The sequence below is a fragment of the Nicotiana sylvestris genome, chromosome 7 (genome assembly GCF_000393655.2).
Source record: "Nicotiana sylvestris chromosome 7, ASM39365v2, whole genome shotgun sequence".
Classification (NCBI taxonomy): Eukaryota; Viridiplantae; Streptophyta; class Magnoliopsida; order Solanales; family Solanaceae; genus Nicotiana; species Nicotiana sylvestris.
In genome coordinates, this window is record NC_091063.1 from 42,226,198 (window position 1) to 42,244,489 (window position 18,292).

Sequence of the window (18,292 nt, forward strand, 5' to 3'; positions counted from 1 at the left end):
ACTGAAAAATTAATTGCCTAAACCTTATTGGGCGAGCAACTCTAATACAATCCACTCTTAGCAATATTCCAAACTATGTTATGCAATATTTCCAACTACCTAAACAAACCCTTAAACACATTGATCGTCTCCAACGAAAATTTCTTATGTGCCACTACTTAGGAAAGAAAATGCATACACCTTATAAATTGGGATATTGTTACCACTCCTAAGGAGAAAGGAGGTATTGGTTTAGTCAAAGCTGATATAAAAAATCAAGCCCTATTAGCTAGCCTTACATGGCGTCTTTATAATAATCCAATGCCCCCCGGGCTAAGGTTCTTATTAATCAATACTCCACTAGAACAACCCCAAAGAATTCCTCTTTTATATGAAAAAATATTGTGCATGGATGGAGCCTATGCAATAAGGGTCTTGCATGGAATATAGGTTAAGGAAACCGTATTAACCTTTGGAACAATAGATGGATTCCTAACCTCCCACCTCTAAGAACACTGATCCAAGGTCCCCTTTCCTTTAAAGAAGAAAACATGTTGTCCTTGTCCACCACAACTGAAAATTTGATGGTCTTTCCTTTTTCATCCGTAGTACAAAGAATTCATATTAATAATTCTATCTTCACTACTGATAAGTCATACTGATTTCCCACAAATAGCGGCATTTTTAGCATAAAATCAGCCATAAGCCTTATCACCCCTTCTAAGGATCCCTTCCTAAATATCTCCTGGATTTGGAAGCTAAAATCCCTAGGAAAATAAATTTTTTCCTTTGGCTTTGCTATCATAATAAGCTTCCCACTAGATCATATCTTCTTCGCATAGGTCTCAACATTGATGACCTATGCCCAACTTGTAGAAAAGGTAAGGAAGATATCACCCATATTTTTAAAACATGCCGCATAGCCGTGAGATTTTAGAAAAACTTAGGTATCTCCCTACCTAATTCAAATGATATCCACTGGCGCGATTCGATTAGACTCATACAACCAACAAAATCTTTTCCCTCACTGGATTGGGAGGATATTTATCCTTATGGTCTTTGGCATCTTTGGCTTAATCGCAATAGCAATAACCTTAACAATAACTCTAAAAATGTTTCACTCTCCCAAACTCTTAATAGAGCTGCTGAGTTAAAGTACCTTACTGGTACCCACCACCCCTCCTTAAATGTCAAAAACAACATCATCATTACTTGGCAAAAACCTAGCATGGGCTCCTACAAACTTAATTGTGACAGTGCTTATAATATTAACAAGAACATTAATGGTTTGGAAGGAGTCATACGCAACAGTCATGGCCAATGGATTCTTGGTTTTCAAAGTTCTCTAACGTCATTAGTAATACTTAAGCAAAGCTCCTTGCGCTGGAAACAAGTCTATGAGTTGTTGTGCCTTTTAAGCTCCATCCTCTTGAAATCGAAACAGACTCAACATAGGTAATAAATCTTCTCAATACTAATCATCAAATTTATAACCACATTATCTCTTCATGCAGGTGGTCAATGGCCCTGTTGGGGATCCCGCTGCTCAGACATAACTTCCGAGAAGCAAATTCTATGGCACACCTCTTGGCAAAAGGCAGTACCAATCTTAGGAATATCCTTCATGTACCTACGCCAATGGTGGAGGCAACAATGAAAAATGACGTTGTTGGGAAATCCTACGTTAGATCTATATCGGAAGAATCTTGTATTAAGCTAGCTAGTATGGGTAATATCAATGTAGTGAATAGCTCTAGCTCTTTTGTAACATCTCCCAGTTTCGATCCCAATGGGATGGATGGGAATGATCTATGTAATATTACTTAGTATTTAATAAAATTCCCTGTTTACAACCAAAAAAACATTTCTACTGCAGATTGTTAACTGCTTAAAGATGTTCATCTTTATGCCAATGCAGTTTGGCTTCAAAGCTAGGAAAAGACTTTTTAAACACTAGAGCTGTATGTTTAGCTTGGAAATGGTTTTTTTCCAACCCGTAAAAAATGATCTATAAATATCACTTTTGGGATATCATTAGATATCTGTAACTAAGTAATTTTTGTACCAACCGACAATTTTAACTACTTGAAATGAGTTAGAGCGCTACTAGCATCAAATCCTCTTTTTTGCTCAGTCATTCCAATTGAGTATTGTATTAAATTTTGATGCTAACGTCACATTCTTATGTGCTTGAGCAAAGTTCCCTATCATTGCTGCAAGCTTCCTAACTCTAGGCATTCACTTGCCCGATGTAATCCTTCACAAAAGTAGCACCCTCCCTTAGGCGCGTACTCGCTACTATTTTCCGGCCCCTTGTCGTTTCTCTTGGACCTCTGTCCGTTATGGGATGGCCCCTTGCCATTGCCCCTGTATATCTCGGCTATGCCTTTCCCGTTGTCCTTGTCATGATATCCCCCACCTCTCTCGGTGTTGCCTTTTTTGGACTTGGCAGGCTCCATTTAGAAGTCAACAAGCGACTCGGCTACCCCTATGGCCTTGTCCATGTTGGCTACTTGATATCTTCTTAACTACTACTTTGCCAATTTTGCAACCCATCCATGAAGTAGAAGAGGGAATCTTCCTCGGACAATGACGAGATTTGCAACATTAAGGTAGTGAACTCGTGCACATACTCCCGAATTGTGGCCGTCTATCGAAGTTCCCTTAGCTTCCGCCTAGCCTCATACACCACATTCATCGGGTATAATTGCTTCTTCCAACTCCTTCTTGAACTGCTCCCGCATCTCAATCTTGCATAGCCTCTTTTTTCCATGATGGCAAACTTCCGACGCCACCATAACGCGGCAACCTCGGCCAAGTACATTGAAGCGTTGCGTACCTTAACAATGTCGTCATCCTCCTTGACTACCTAAAAGTACTTGTCCATCCTCCAAGGTAAGTGTCACGACCCGATTCCAGTGCAGGCCGCGATGACGCCCAGCACCATTGCTAAGCAAGCCAATAGTGAACTATCAAGTGGTTTTTATTTTTATTAAATTATTAAAACAATTAACTTTTCTCACATTTAAAGGAATTAAATACATAACGAATTTTTAAAGCAGTCAAAGCGGAAATAACTAAATGAAATCATAATTGTAGAGATACAATCCAAAATTATAAGTCTACTAGTGTATGTGCCAAGACCTGGTGTCACAAGTGTATGTGCATTCTAGTAGAATATACAAAAGAATACTAGTCTACTGGCAGAAATGTAATAGACAGAAAATATAACAAAAGGAAGACTTCGGCTGCTGCAGTACGGCTCGGAAGGGTAGCTCGTCGTGTAGTCTCAAGCGGGGCTCAAATATGTGCGCCAGACTGGTAACCAGATGCACTCGCCTCAGATCCTGTACAATTTAGTACATAAGTGTAGCATGAGTACATAAACAACATGTACTCAGTAAGTATCCGGTCTAACCTCGAAGAAGTAGTGACGAGGGGTCGACTTGATACTTACTAGGGCTAATAATAACATATTGAAATTTTCCAATGCATGGTATACATAAATAACATTAAAACTCAAAGAAACAACCTATATCTCCAAGCAATAATACAGTATCAAATATGATTAGTTTCAAAGATTTATCATGCGCAATCATGCCGAGGTCGTACGACCCGATCTAATATAATATTTAAACGGTGCACTGCCGAGGTTCGAGTAGCGCGAACCATAGATACATCTATTTACTACCGATGTGCTTGGCCCGATCCACAAATAACAATTATTTTCAAAGAAAACACAAATTTCACATATACAGTCAAGTATTCCATTAAATCTTCAAGTAAGTGAATTTAACCGCACTTCTTTTATCAAATTCCAATGACTTAAGTAACTAAATTAGCAAGTAAGGGCGCAAACATTTCAAGTAAAGTATGGTACAAGTCCTAAACTACCCGGACAATAGCATAGTAGTAGCTACGTACGGAATCTCGTCACCTCGTACGTACGTAGCCCCCACAAATAGGTACACATATTTATTTAATTCACCTATGGAGTTAATTCCCTCTTACAAGGTTAGAAAGGAGACTTACCTCATCTCAAAGCCTACTTCCCAATTCAAGAATGCGCTCAAACCTCCAAATTTGATGCCAAACGACTCAAATCTAGTCAAACATTACATAAATTAATCAATCTATGCTCGAAATTTCATATCCCCACTATTAAAGTGATTACCCAACCCAAAATGCAAGATTCCTAAAATTCACCCCCAGGCCCACATGCCCGGATTCCGAAATTATTTTAAGAATGTTGTTACCTATACCTTAGGAACATAAAAATATGATTTTTACTATGTTCCATAATTATTTTGTGGTAAAATCTCATTTTTATTAAACCCTAGGTTTTTCATCTAAACCCATGATGTTTACCAATTTTCATGTTAAAATCTACCCATAATCTATGTATTAAACTCACATTAAGTAGAAATTACTTACCTCACAAAGCTAGGTCGAAATCCCCTCATTAAAAGCTCTCCAATTGCCCAAGTACGGAAGAAAATGTGATAAAAATGCCTAAGCCCATATTAAATGAATCCCCAGTGCCCATCGACTTTCGCACCTATGGTGCATTAGCCACATCTGCGGTCCTGTACCCACGGAAAGACCTTTGCAGATGCGCCTTTTCCTCACCTGGTCGGGCTCCGCATCTACGGACACAAGGAGCCGCATCTGCAATCCCTTTCCTCTTATGCGACCACATTGCTCGCACCTGCGATCTCGCAGGTGCATAAATTCCTCCGTACCTATGGTGCCTGGGCTTTCTTTGCATTTCCCCTTCTGTGGCTCATGGCTTGCACCTGTGAGCTCACACTTGTGGCTGACCAAGCGCAGGTGTGGTTTTGACAGAATTGGAGATTCAGCAGCTACTCCCAACTTCTAACTTAGTCCGAGCCTCGTCCGATCGACATTCGGGCCCCTCGGGGCCCCGCCCGAACGTACCCACAAGTTTGAAATCGTAAAATGGACTCGCTCGAACTCTCAGAATGCCCGAAACAATATTAAAACTAAGAATCGCACCCCAAAATTAATTGATTCAAATTTATGAACTTCAAGTTCTTCTATTCGCTTAAAATGCGTTGAAAAGTACTTAGACTACTCGGATTGATACCAAATTTTTCGTGCAAGTCTTAAATGACATTACAGAACTATTTTCGGTCTTGGAAATCTGTTTGGACCTCGATAACACCAAAACCCGCTCCAAACTAAATTTAAAGAACTTCTAAAATCTTCAAAGAACCAACTTTTGCTATTTGGCGCCAAAACCCGATCCGAACGTACGCCCAAGTCCGAAATCAGCATACGAACATATTGGAATTTTCAAATCCCAATTCTGAGGTCGTTTATTCAAAATGTTGACCGAAGTCAAACTTGGCCTTTTAAGCCAACCTTAAGGAACCAAGTGTTCCAATTTCAACCCGAACCTTTCCAAATCCCGAACTAGCCATCCCCGCAACTCATAAAATAGTAAAAGCATGTACAAGAAGTCTTATTTAGGGGAACGGTATTCTATAAAGCAAAAACGATCGTTAGGGTCGTTACATTCTTTACCTCTTAAACAAAACGTTCGTCCTCGAATGAATTTAGGTTCATACCTGAGGTGCTAAATAAGTGTGGATATCTGCTCCGCATGCCCTCCACTGAACCTTTACCTCGAAAATCCTCTTGGATCTCAGCTGGCGATCCTGTCTAGCAACAATGGCAATTGTCTTCTCCTCATAACCTAAGCTCTCATCTAGCTGAATAGTGTGGAAGTCTAACACATGTAACAAGTCGACGTGATACCTTCGGAGCATAGACACGTGAAAGACCGAGTGAACTCCTGATAGGCTAGGAGGCAAATCAAGCTCATAAGCAACCTCCTGAACTCACATAAACACCTCAAATGGTCCTATAAACCTGGGGCTCAGCTTGCCCTTCTTCCCGAATCTCATAATGCCCTTCATTAGCGAGACTTTCAAGAGAACCTTCTCGCCTACCATAAATGATACATCACGCGCCTTCTGATCTGCGTAACACTTCTATCTGGACTATGCTGTGCGAAGTCGCTCCTGAATCAGCTTTACCTTTTCCAAGGCATCCTTCACCAAAACAGTACCGTATAACTTAGCCTCGCTGGGCTCAAACCACCCGATGGGAGAACAACATCGCCGACCACATAAAGCCTCAAATGGAGCCATCTCGATGTTGGATTGATAACTGTTATTGTAAGCAAACTTGACCAAAGGCAAGAATTGATCCCACTATCCCCCAAAGTCAATCACACATGCTCTGAGCATGTCCTCCAAGATCTAAACTGTCTGCTTAGACTCCCTGTCGTCCTGTGGATGAAACACAGTGCTGAGCTCTACACGGGTCCCCAACTCACTCTGTACGGCTCTCCAGATCTGCGAGGTGAACTGAGGGCCTCTATCTGATATGATGGAAATAGGAACACCATGAAACCGAACTCTCTTCCGAATATAAATTTGGGCCAACCTCTCTGAAGTATAAGTAGTTGCAACTGGAATGAAGTGTGCTGACTTGGCCAACCTGTCAACAATGACCAAAACTACATCTAACTTTTGCAAGGTCCATGGCAACCCGACTATGAAGTCCATAGTAATGCATTCCCATTTCAACTCTGGTATAGTCATCTGCTAGAGTAAGCCACTTGGCCTCTGGTGCTCATACTTAACCTGCTGGCAATTTAGGCACCTAGCTATATACTCAACTATGTCTTTCTTCATCCGCTGCCACCAATAATGCTGCCTCAGGTCACGATACATCTTTGTAGCACTTGGATGAATGGAATACCGAGAATTGTCAACCTTCTCTAGAATCCTCTCCCTCAAGCCATAGACATTAGGAACACATAGACGACCCTGGAGTCGCAGAACACCATCCTCGCCAACAAAAACCTCTTTGGCACCACCCTATAGTACCGTCTATCTCAGAACTGCCAAGTGCAGATCATCAAACTGTCGAGCCTTGATCTGCTCCAATTATGAAGACTGGGCAACAACATATGCAAAAACTCTGCTGGGCTCTGAAATATCCAGCCTTACAAGTCTGTTAGCCAAGGACTGGATGTCCAAAGCTAGTGGCCTCTCCTGTGCTGAAATGAATGCCAAACTACCTATACTCTCTGCCTTCCTGCTCAAGGCATCCTTGACTATATTCACCTTGCCCGGATGATAAACAATAGTGATGTTATAGTCCTTCAATAACTCAAGCCATCTGCTTTGCCTCAAATTGAGATCCCTTTGCTTGAACAAATGCTGCAAGCTACGACAATCAGTGTAAACCTCACATGATACCCCATAAAGATAATGCCTCCAGATCTTAAGAGCATGAACAATCGCGGCTAACTCTAGATCGTGCACAGGGTAGTTCTTCTCATGAATATTTAGTAGGCGTGAAGCATATGTAATAACTCGTCCCTCCTACATTAGTACATAACCGAAACCAACGCGTGAAGTATCGCAATAAACCGTATACATCCCCAAACTGGAAGGCAACACTAGAACCGATGCTGTAGTCAAAGCTGTCTTGAGCTTCAGAAATCTTGCCTCACCATCATCGGACCAACAAAACATAGCACCCTTCTGGGTCAATCTAGTCACAGGTGCTACAATGGATGAAAAACCCTGTACAAATCGGCGATAATAACCTGCTAATCCCAAGAAACTCCTAATCTCAGTCGCTAAAGTGGGACGAGGCCAACTCTGAACTGCCTCGATCTTCTTGGGATCCACTTTAATACCCTCTCCTGATATAACATGCCCCAAGAATGCCAGAGGCTCTAGCCAAAACTCACACTTGGAGAACTTAGCATATAGCTTCTCGCAATGTCTGAAGCACCACTCTCAAATGCTTCTCATGCTCCCCCAGGCTACGTGAGTAGATCAAAATGTCATCAATGAAGACAATGACAAACTAATCGATATAATGCTTGAACACCCTGTTCATCAAATTCATAAACGCCGCAAGGGCATTAGTCAAGCCGAAGGACATCACTAGAAACTCATAATGGCCATATCTAGTACGGAAAGCAGTCTTCAGAACATCCGAGTCTGGAATCTTCAACTGATAATACCTTGATCTCAAGTCGATCTTAGAGAACACCCTAGCACCCTACAACTGGTCAAACAAATCATCAATACACAGCAACAGGTACTTGTTCTTGATGGTAACTTTGTTCAGATGGCGATAATCGATGCACATCCGCATAATCCCATCTTTCTTCTTTACAAATAAAACTGGTGCATCCAAAAGTGATACACTTGGTCTGACAAACCCTTTTGCTAACAACTCCTCAAGATGATCCTTCAACTCCTTCAGATCCATACGATACGGTGGGATAGATATAGGCTGGGTACCTGGAGCCAAATTAATACAGAAATTAATATCACGATCTGGTGGTATGCCTAGAATGTCAGAAGGAAATACATCGGCGAACTCCCGGACTACTAGCACAGAATCAATCATCGGAGACTCTATAGTGGTATCCCAAACATAGGCTAGATAAGCCAGACAACCCTTCTCGACCATATGTCAAGCCTTTAAAAAAGAAATAACCCGACTAGATGTATTGACAGACGACCCTTTCACTCCAATCTAGGCAACTCAGGCATCACTAAGGTAACAGTCTTGGCGTGGAAATCAAGGATGGCGTGATATGGGGATAACCAGTTCATGCCCAGGATGACCTCAAAGTTGGTCATATCAAGTAAAACAAGGTTCGCTCTAGTATCGTAACCATAGAATGTGACCACACAGGACTGATAGATACGATCCACAACCACATAATCGCCCACAAGAGTAGACACATAGATATGAGTACCCAAGGACTCACGAGAAACATCCAGGAAATGAGCAAACAGAGATGATACATAGGAATAGGTAGATCCTAGATCAAATAACACCGAAGCATCCGTACTGCAAACAGAAATAATACATGTGATCACGGCATCTAAGGCTACTACATTTGGTCTGGACGGAAAGGCATAGAATCTTGCTTGAGCATCGGCTGACTGGCCTCCGCCCAACTGATCAGGAGCTGGCTGAACTCCCCCTACTTGGCCTTCACCTCTAGGACGGCCCTTACCCGCCTGCCCTTTACCTCTAGGCGGTCGGACAGCTGGTGTTGGAATCATGGGCTGCTGGCCCTAATGCACTGCCTTGCCCCGAAGCTTGGGTCAAAATCTATGCATGCTTCGGGGCAAAATCTATGCACATGACTGAGATCTCCGCACTCGAAACAACTTCTTGGTGCGGTGATCTGCTGCCCTGAAGTCTGACCCTAATGACCTAAATACCTACCGGAAGAAGCCTGAATAGCTAGTGGGCGATATGAACTCTCTGGCATGGCACTGAAATAGAAGCTGGAAGAACCCTGGTGGCCTGAGTACCTACTGGAAGAACCCTAGATGGCTGGTGGGCGGTAAGAACTTTCTGGCATGGCACTGAAATAGGTCAGCTGGAGCACCTCGAGGGGGTGGTGCTGCTGAATATGGGGGCCTGCTAGGTTGACCTCTCCTAAACTGACCTATGCCCCTAGTCGGGGCACCTCTAAACTCTCCAAAGAAATGCGTCCTCTTGTCCTACTGCATCTGCTCTCTACCCCTCTGACAGTATCCCTCAATCCTCCGAGAAATCTCCACTACTAGCTGATAAGGAGTCCCCATCTTAACCTTCCGGGCCATGTTAGCCCTAATACTGGAGTGCAACCCCGCAACAGACCTCTGTGATCTCTTCGCGTCAGTAGGAAGTATTATAAGCGCATGCGATGCAACTCAAAAAATTTTGTCTCATAATGGGTCACTGATATCTGACCTTGCTCGAGCTGCTCAAACTGATACCGCAAGTCTTCACTCTCAGAGGATGGAATATACCTGTCCAAAAAAAGCTGCATAAACTGGCCCCAAGTCATGGGAGGAGAACCCACTGGCATGCCGAGAAGATAAGACTACCATCACCTACGGGCCTGACCCTTCAACTAGAAAGTAGTAAAATCCACCCTATGAGACTCCAATATCCTCATGTTGTGTAGTCTGTACCCGCACCTATCAATGAAGTCTTGGGGATCCTCATGACGCTCGCCTCCGAAGACAGGAGGGTGTAACCTAGTCCATCTGTCCAATAGCTTCTACAACTCGCCGTCCGCAGCTGGTCTAGTCTCAGGTGCAGCTGCTGCAACTAGCTGAGCTCCGCCCATGGGTAGTGCACCCGGAGTCTGATATACGGCGGTTGCATGCCCTAGAGCCTGGGCAGTAGGGGTTTGTGCTCCCCTTCCCGCCTGAGATGTGGCTGGGTCCGCTAGAAATTGATCAACCTGAGTCATGGTGTCAATGAACCGCAACATATGGCCCATGACCTCCTGAAAGCCCATTGCTGACATGAAATCTACCATGATAGCTCTGATGCGAACACCTCGCACTACTCCTTGATGATGGGATCCTCCACTAGATCCGCTGGTGGTGCTACTGGGATAGCTCTAGGACACCTTCATCCCCTACCTCGGGTCGGTGCCCTCCCCCGGCCTCTAGCAACGGGGAGAGCAACTTCTCCTAGGTCGGGAACGTCTGTTGTGCGTGTCCTCACCATCTGTGAGAGAATAGAAGAAGAAAACTTAGTATACCATAACTGCACGAAAGGAGATGAATAAAGAGTAGTTTCGGAACACCCTATGGCCTCTCGAAGATAAGTATGGACGTCTTCGCATCCGCAAGACTCCATTAGGTCTACCCATAACTTGTGAGACCTACGTGAACCTAGTACTCGAATACAATGTTGTCACGATCTGATTCCAGTGTAGGCCATGATGGCGCCCAACACCGTTGCTAGGCAAGCCAACAATGAACTATCTAGTGATTTCCATTTTTATTAAGTTATTCAAATAGCTAACTTTTCTCACATTTAAAGTATTTAAATATAACGGATTTTTAAAGCAGTCAAAGCGGAAATAACTAAATGAAATCATAACTGTAGAGATATAATCCAAAATCATAAGTCTACTAGTGTGTGTGCCAAGACCTAGTGTCAGAAGTGTATGGGCATTCTAGTAGAATATACAAAAGAATACTAGTCTACTGTCTGAAATGTAATAGACATAAAATATAACAAAAGGAAGACTTCAACTGCTGCAGTATGGCTCGAAAGGGCAGCTCACCGTATAGTCTCAAGCGGGACTCAAATATGCGCACCAGACTGGTAACTAGGTGCACTCGCCTCAGATCCTATATAATTTAGTATAGAAGTGTGGCATGAGTACATAAACAACATGTACTCAGTAAGTATCCAATCTAACCTCGAAGAAGTGGTGACGAGGAGTCGACTTGACACTTACTAGTGCTAATAATGACATGTCGAAATTTTACTAAGCATGGCATACATAAATAACATTGAAACTCAAATAAACAACCTATATCTCCAAGCAATAAAACAATATCAAATATGATTAGTTTCAAAGATTTATCATGCGCAATCATGTAGAGGTCGTACGACCCGATCCAACATAATATTTAAACGGTGCACTGCCAAGGTTCAAGCAGCGCAAACCATAGATGCATCTATTTACTACCGAGGCGCTCGGCCCGATCCGCAAATAGCAATTATTTTCAAAGAAAACACAAATTTAACATATACAGTCAAGTATTCCATTTAATCTTCAAGTAAGTGAATTTAACCTTTTACACTTCATTTATCAAATTCCAATGACTTAAGTAACTAAATTAGCAAGTAAGGGCGCAAACATTTCAAGTAAAGCATGGTACATGTCCTAAACTACCCGGACAATAGCATAGTAGTAGCTACGTATGGACTCTCGTCACCTTGTACGTACGTAGCCCCCCACAAATAGGTACACATATTTATTTAATTCACCTATGGGGTTAATTCCCTCTTACAAGGTTAGAAAGGAGACTTACCTCGTCTCAAAGCCTACTCCCCAATTCAAGAATGTGATAAAACCTCCAAATTTGATGCCAAACGACTCTAAACTAGTCAAACATTACATAATCTATGCTCGAAAGTTCATATCCCTACTATTAAAGTGATTACCCAACCCAAAATGTAAGATTCCTAAAATTCACTCCTGGGCCCACATGCCCGGATTCTAGAAACATTAAAAGAAAGTTGTTAGCCATAACCTTAGGAATATAAATATATGATTTTTAATAAGTTCCATAATCATTTTCGTGGTAAAATCTAATTTTTATTAAACCCTAGGTGTTTCATCTAAACCCATGATTTCAACCAATTTTTATGTTGAAATCTACCCATAATCTATGTATTAAACTCACATTAAATAGAAATTACTTACCTCACAAAGCTAGGTCGAAATCCCCTCCTTCAAAGCTCTCCAATCACCCAAGTGTGAAAGAAAATGTAATAAAAATGGTCTAATTCTGTATTAAATGAATCCCCACTGCCTAGCGACTTTCGCACATGCGATGCATTGGCCGCATATGCGATCCCGCACTTGCGTAAAGACCTTCGCAGGTTTTCCTTTTCCTTACCTGGCCGGGCTCCGCATCTGCGGACACAAGGAGCCGCATCTGCGAGCCCTTTCTGATCCTGCGACCACAACGCTCGCACCTGCAATCTTGCAGGTGCGTAAATTTCTCTGCACCTACAGTGCCTATGCTTCCTTCGCATTTCTGCTTCTGTGGCTCATGGCTCGCACCTGCGGCTGGCCAAGTAAAGGTGCGGTTATGACAGAACTAGAGCTTCAGCAGCTACTCCCAACTTCTAACTTAGTCTGAGCCTCGTCCGATTGACACTCGGGCCCCCGGGGGCCCGCCCGAACATATCCACAAGTACAAAATTATAAAATGGATTTGCTTGAACTCTCGGAATGCCCGAAACAACATTAAAACTAAGAATTGCACCCCAAAACTAATTGATTAAATCTTATGAACTTCAAGTTCTTCTATTCGCTCAAAATGTGCTAAAATATACTTAGACTACTCGAATTGATACCAAATTTTGCGTGCAAGTCTTAAATAACATTACGGAACTATTCTCGGTCTCATAATTCCTTTTGGACCTCGATAACACCAAAACCCACTCCAAACCAAATTTAAAGAACTTCTAAAATCTTCAAAGAACTAACTTTCACTATTAGGCACCAAAACGCTCCCGAGTCATCCAAAATCCGATCCGAACATACACCCAAGTCTGAAATCATCATACGAACATATTTGAATAGTCAAATCCCAATTCTAAGGTCGTTTACTCAAAATATTGACCGAATTCAAACTTGGCCTTTTAAGCCAACCTTAAGAAACCAAATGTTCCAATTTCATCCTGAATCCTTCCAAATCGCGAACTAACCATCTCCGCAAGTCATAAAACAGTAAAAGCATGTACGAGAATTCTTATTTAGGGGAACGGGGTTCTAGAAAGCAAAAATGACCAGTCGGTTCGTTACAGTAAGTCTGTTGCCTCGCGTGCATCTCGTGCACCGCCATACCGCTTTCGCTTAGGGACCTTCACGTTGGTCCCTTCTGCAAGTACCAAGCCTTTGGTAATTCCGACCATGGTTCCCTACAAAAGATTTCTTCAAGCAATCTCTTGTATTCTTTCTAACATTCCTTTAGTCATAACCTTTGCTTTGATACCACATTCTTAAAGAATAACTTGGCGGCTTCCTTGGCTGTGCAACCTGGTGAGGTGGGCACGAAGGTGACATATTTGAAAAATCTATCCACGACCACTATAATAGTACCATAACCGTCGGACTTTGGTAGGCAAGTGATAAAGTCCATAGTCACGCTCTCCCATGGATGCTCTACAACTAGTAGTGGCTCCAAAAGTCCTACAGATTGTTATTGCTCAACCTTGTCCTGCTGGCATACAGGACAAGTCTGGACATAACATTCTATATCATCTTGCATGCGTGGCCAATAGTTGTGCAAGATCATGAGTAAGTTGTCAAGTGTCACACGTGTACTTAGTTAATGGCTAAGGACATGACACTAATCTCTATATTACTTTATCTGCTCTAGTTCTTTTGTCATTTAAAGTGTACTAAAGAAAAGAAAAAAGTAGTAAAAGGAAACTAATAGTTTGTAAAAGCAAGAGAATGATACCTAATTTCAGTACCAACCAATAGTTTCTAAAATCTTAAACCGAGTTAGAATCTCACTAACATCAAATATATTATGCGGCGCCTTCCTAAGATTCCTTGGAAGGGCGACGTAAGGCTAAGCAACTGATATCAGTGCAGTTACTGTTTGTCAACTGTGGTCCCCTCCGTACGCTAGACTAGATTGTTAGTGCCGTACAGGAAAACGAATGTCAAGAGCAATTGAGAGAACAGAAATGAGAATTGAGAATGAAAGAAAGCTTGATTGCATTAATAAAAGCTATTACAGAAAAGCAACACGGTGTCAAGGGGGAGAGACACCAGTACAGAGAATTATTTTCTTGCTAGAAAGTTTGATTGCTAGATCCCCCCTAATAGTGCTTAAAAAAATAAACCAAAGTTACAAGACTAGACTTAACTAAGCTAGAGAAACATAATGGAAGTACATGAAATAAAACTACTCTAAATTTACAATGAAAATGACTTAGTTTTCTACAAGGCAGAAAACAGGTCCGTTGGCAGCAACTTTGTCTTTCGCATCAGGGTCTGCGCGCGATGCTGTCGGCACGTGGACACAATTTAGAGTCCGACTGTGGCTGACCGCTGGCAAGGCATCAGGATCTGCGCGCGGAAAGCTATTGGCATCAACATGAACTGTGCGCCTGGCATTATCTGTGCGCGTGGTGCTGTTGGCATTATCATGAACTGTGCGCCTGGCATTATCTATGCACGCGGTGTTGTTGGCATCTGCTAGTCGCTGGGCGATAGCGTGGGCTATCAGTGGGGCGATAGAGGCACATGCGCGCTTGTCACTTGGTGCTGCCGAGATCACGACGCTGACCATAGCGCTGGGCATTAGTAGGCTTGCCAGGACGCCATGGGGTGCATCAAGGGGTCATGGGGCATGGCTGGAAAGCCGCCTATGACATTCTCCCTCACCTGAGTTGGCAACGTCCTCGGAGCCTTACCTGCAAGATGATGATTGATCAGGCTCTTGTTGGCTGTGAGGTTTGTTCCCCTCTGTCTTGTGATTTGGCTTTGTGAATGATGTTTCATGTCTTTCCGAAGAGATCTCAGGCGACTGACATGGAAGACTGAATGGATCTTCCACCAGGATGGGATGGCAACCTGGTATGTGGCTTTTCCAATGCGTCTTTTTATGGACAAGGGCCTAATGTGTTTTTGCAGTAGGAAAGGGTCATGGGTCCTCCCTGCGAACAAGCACCGCCTTGGGATGTTTAGCACCACTTTGTCTCTTGCTTGGTGTTGAACAAAGCAAAGATACAAGTCATGCACCAGCAAACCTTTTCGCCCGCTCTTGGGCTCTGACGAGATAGCTCCGCACTATCTCCAAATTGTGCTCCCATTCCCTCGAGAAGTTGGCAGCTCGAGGATATTTTGGCGTGGTTGATGCATTCTCTATTTGCGGGAGAAGCGGTTGTTGTCCGGTAACAATTTCAAAAGCACTTTTGTTTGTATTAGGGCTCTTTTGAGAATTGAAAGATAGTTGAGCAGCATCCAAAAGCTTCACCCAATGTTGTTGTGATCCGGTTGCAAAGTGACGAAGGTATTCCTCCAGCATGTCATAGAACCGTCCAACCTGGTCATCTAATGGTGGATGGAAGCTTGAGCTATGACTCAATTTTGACCCGAAGCACTTAAAGAGATAGGTCCAGAAGTTGCTAGTGAAGCGTGAGCCGCGGCGACTAATGATGTCTTTGGGTAGGCCCCAATATTTGACAGTGTGCGAGAAGAAGAGCAGAGTTATATCTTCTACTCGTATGTTTTTTGGGGCTGCTATGAAGGTTGCATAATTGGAAAACCGATCTATTACAACCAAGATGGATGAAAGGTTTCCGACTTTGGGCAATCCTGTGATGAAGTTAAGGGAAACACTTTCCCAAGGTCTTTCTGGGGCATGTAGTGGCTCCAAAAGTCCCGTTTGTGATGAGACGTCCGACTTGTCCTTTTGGTCTGCTTGACTAGTCTTCCCACACTGAGGAGCATCTCATCTGATGCCGATGATATGACTTCTGATTCTTGTTTCGAAGGGTATCTAGAACCATAGGTTCATGTCTTTTGACTCCCTTCTTCAACTGTATAGCCGAGATGTTTTCAGCGGCCATCTTTATGGGCATGCACGGGATAATACAGGTCTTGGACCCATTTGTTCCCATCATCAGTAGCATGTCTACATATGGTACGGGCATGGTGTTGGTTTGCCTTAGGAATTCCAACCCAACTATTAACTCGAAGTCATCTATGATCACCACTCGCATGTTGAATTTTCCTTCGTAAGGGCCAAGCTTCACCGGTACCTCTTTGGCTATTCCACCCACTGGCTGAGGAGATGAGTTGATAGCCTTGACAAGACCCCTACATTTTCCTACAACTATACCAAGGCGCTTCACCTGAGTCGAGGATAAGTAGTTGTGGGTAGAACTCGTGTTTATCATCGCCCGAATGGGCTTGCCATTCACCTTCATCTCGACGAACATTAAGGTCCTCTCTTGTTTAAGAGGGGTCCCCTCATCCGCCTTCTTTTTCCCTTTCTTGGTGGTCGGACATGGGTCCTTCTTCTTATGGATACCAGCACTGGTCTCTGCTAATGCCTCAGAAATAAAACCAATAATTGCATTGAAGACATCTTTATGGGCATGCACGGGATAATGCAGGTCTTGGACCCATTTGTTCCCATCATCAGTAGCATGTCTACATATGGTACGGACATGGTGTTGGTTTGCCTTAGGAATTCCAACCCAACTATCAACTCGAAGTCATCTATGATCACCACTCGCATGTTGAATTTTCCTTCGTAAGGGCCAAGCTTCACTGGTACCTCTTTGGCTATTCGACCCACTGGCTGAGGAGGTGAGTTGATAGCCTTGACACGACCCCTACATTTTCCTACAACTAGACCAAGGCGCTCCACCTGAGTCGAGGATAAGTAGTTGTGGGTAGCACCTGTGTCTATCATCGCCCGAATGGGCTTGCCATTCACCTTCATCTCGACGAACATTAAGGTCCTCTCTTGTTTAAGAGGGGTCCCCTCATCCGCCTTCTTTTTCCCTTTCTTGGTAGTCGGACATGGGTCCTTATTCTTACGGATACCAGCACTGGTCTCCGCTAATGCCTCAGAAATAGAGCCAATAATTGCATTGAAGACATCTATTGGTTCAGTCTACTCCGCATCATTTGAGTCGTCATCAGTCCCATCATCAAAAGCTTGATGGGCGCTCATCTGTGCATGTGGGCATTCATTGTTCCAATGTGGTCCGCCGTAATGACGACATCCTGAAGGAGGCTTTCTCCCCCAGTCATTGTTGTTTGATGCAACACTATTGTTTTCTGAGGATGGAGACTTAGATTTGGTTGCACTCCGATCTCCCCCACTTCTGCTAGGGCCACCATTGCTAGGTTGGCCCCCTTTAAATCTAGCTTGGGCAGGCGGCTGAGGCCTATCCTTCCGAGCTTCCACTTGATAGTCCCCAAGGCATTCAGCTGCTTGGATCGCCTTGGGTAGGGTATCTACCCTTTGTCTTTGCAGTTCCATACAGGCATAAGGTTTCAACCCTTCCAGGAAGGTGAAGAGCTTGTCTTTGTCCCCCATGTCACGTATGTTTAGCATGAGCGCGGAGAATTCCCGCACGTAGTCCCTCACTGATTTGGTCTGGCGGAGCTCCCGTAGCTTTCTCCTTGCGTTGTATTCCACATTTTCGGGGAAGAACTATAGGCGTATGACTGCCTTTAGTTCTGGCCATGTCTCGAGAGCATCTTCACCGGCCCTGATGGCTTCGTACTTCACCCGCCACCAGAGTTTAGCATCACCCTGAAGATACATGGCAACAGTTGCTACCTTTTTAGCTTCTTCTAGGCCCCTAAGAACATCGAAGTACTGTTTGATGTCAAAGATGAAGTTTTCCACTTCCTTGGCATTCCTAGATCCACTATATGGCTTTGGCTCAGGAATTTTCAGTTTTGTGTCGCGGAAGCAGGGTTCACAGCGCCCCCGATTTGATTTCCACCTCCCTGAAGCCCCTGTAAAGCAGCATTGACAACATTGAGTTGGTCTGTCAAGTTGTCAATAGTTTGTTGCATGGCAGTCACCCTGTCTGCCTCTTGTACCCTGCAGGCTAAATCCTCGGCACGCTCATGTTGGAGTCCCTCGAATTTGCCAAAAAATTTGGCTGCCTCTGTGGCTGCCGTTTGTCGGTCTCTCTCGGAGTCGCGACTGATGTTTTCTAT

The 18,292-nt window shown here is 43.5% G+C and overlaps 1 protein-coding gene across 1 annotated transcript; it reads right to left on the bottom strand.

Moving 5' to 3' along the window:
• Window positions 1-6,614: 6,614 nt before the first annotated feature.
• LOC138873043 (uncharacterized) lies at window positions 6,615-8,508 on the bottom strand. Its single transcript, XM_070151475.1, has 4 exons — window positions 8,209-8,508; window positions 7,895-8,091; window positions 7,023-7,242; window positions 6,615-6,890 (listed from the first exon to the last, which is right to left on the bottom strand). The coding sequence occupies exons 1-4, from the start codon at window positions 8,506-8,508 to the stop codon at window positions 6,615-6,617; spliced, it is 993 nt and encodes a 330-aa protein (XP_070007576.1).
• Window positions 8,509-18,292: the final 9,784 nt, after the last annotated feature.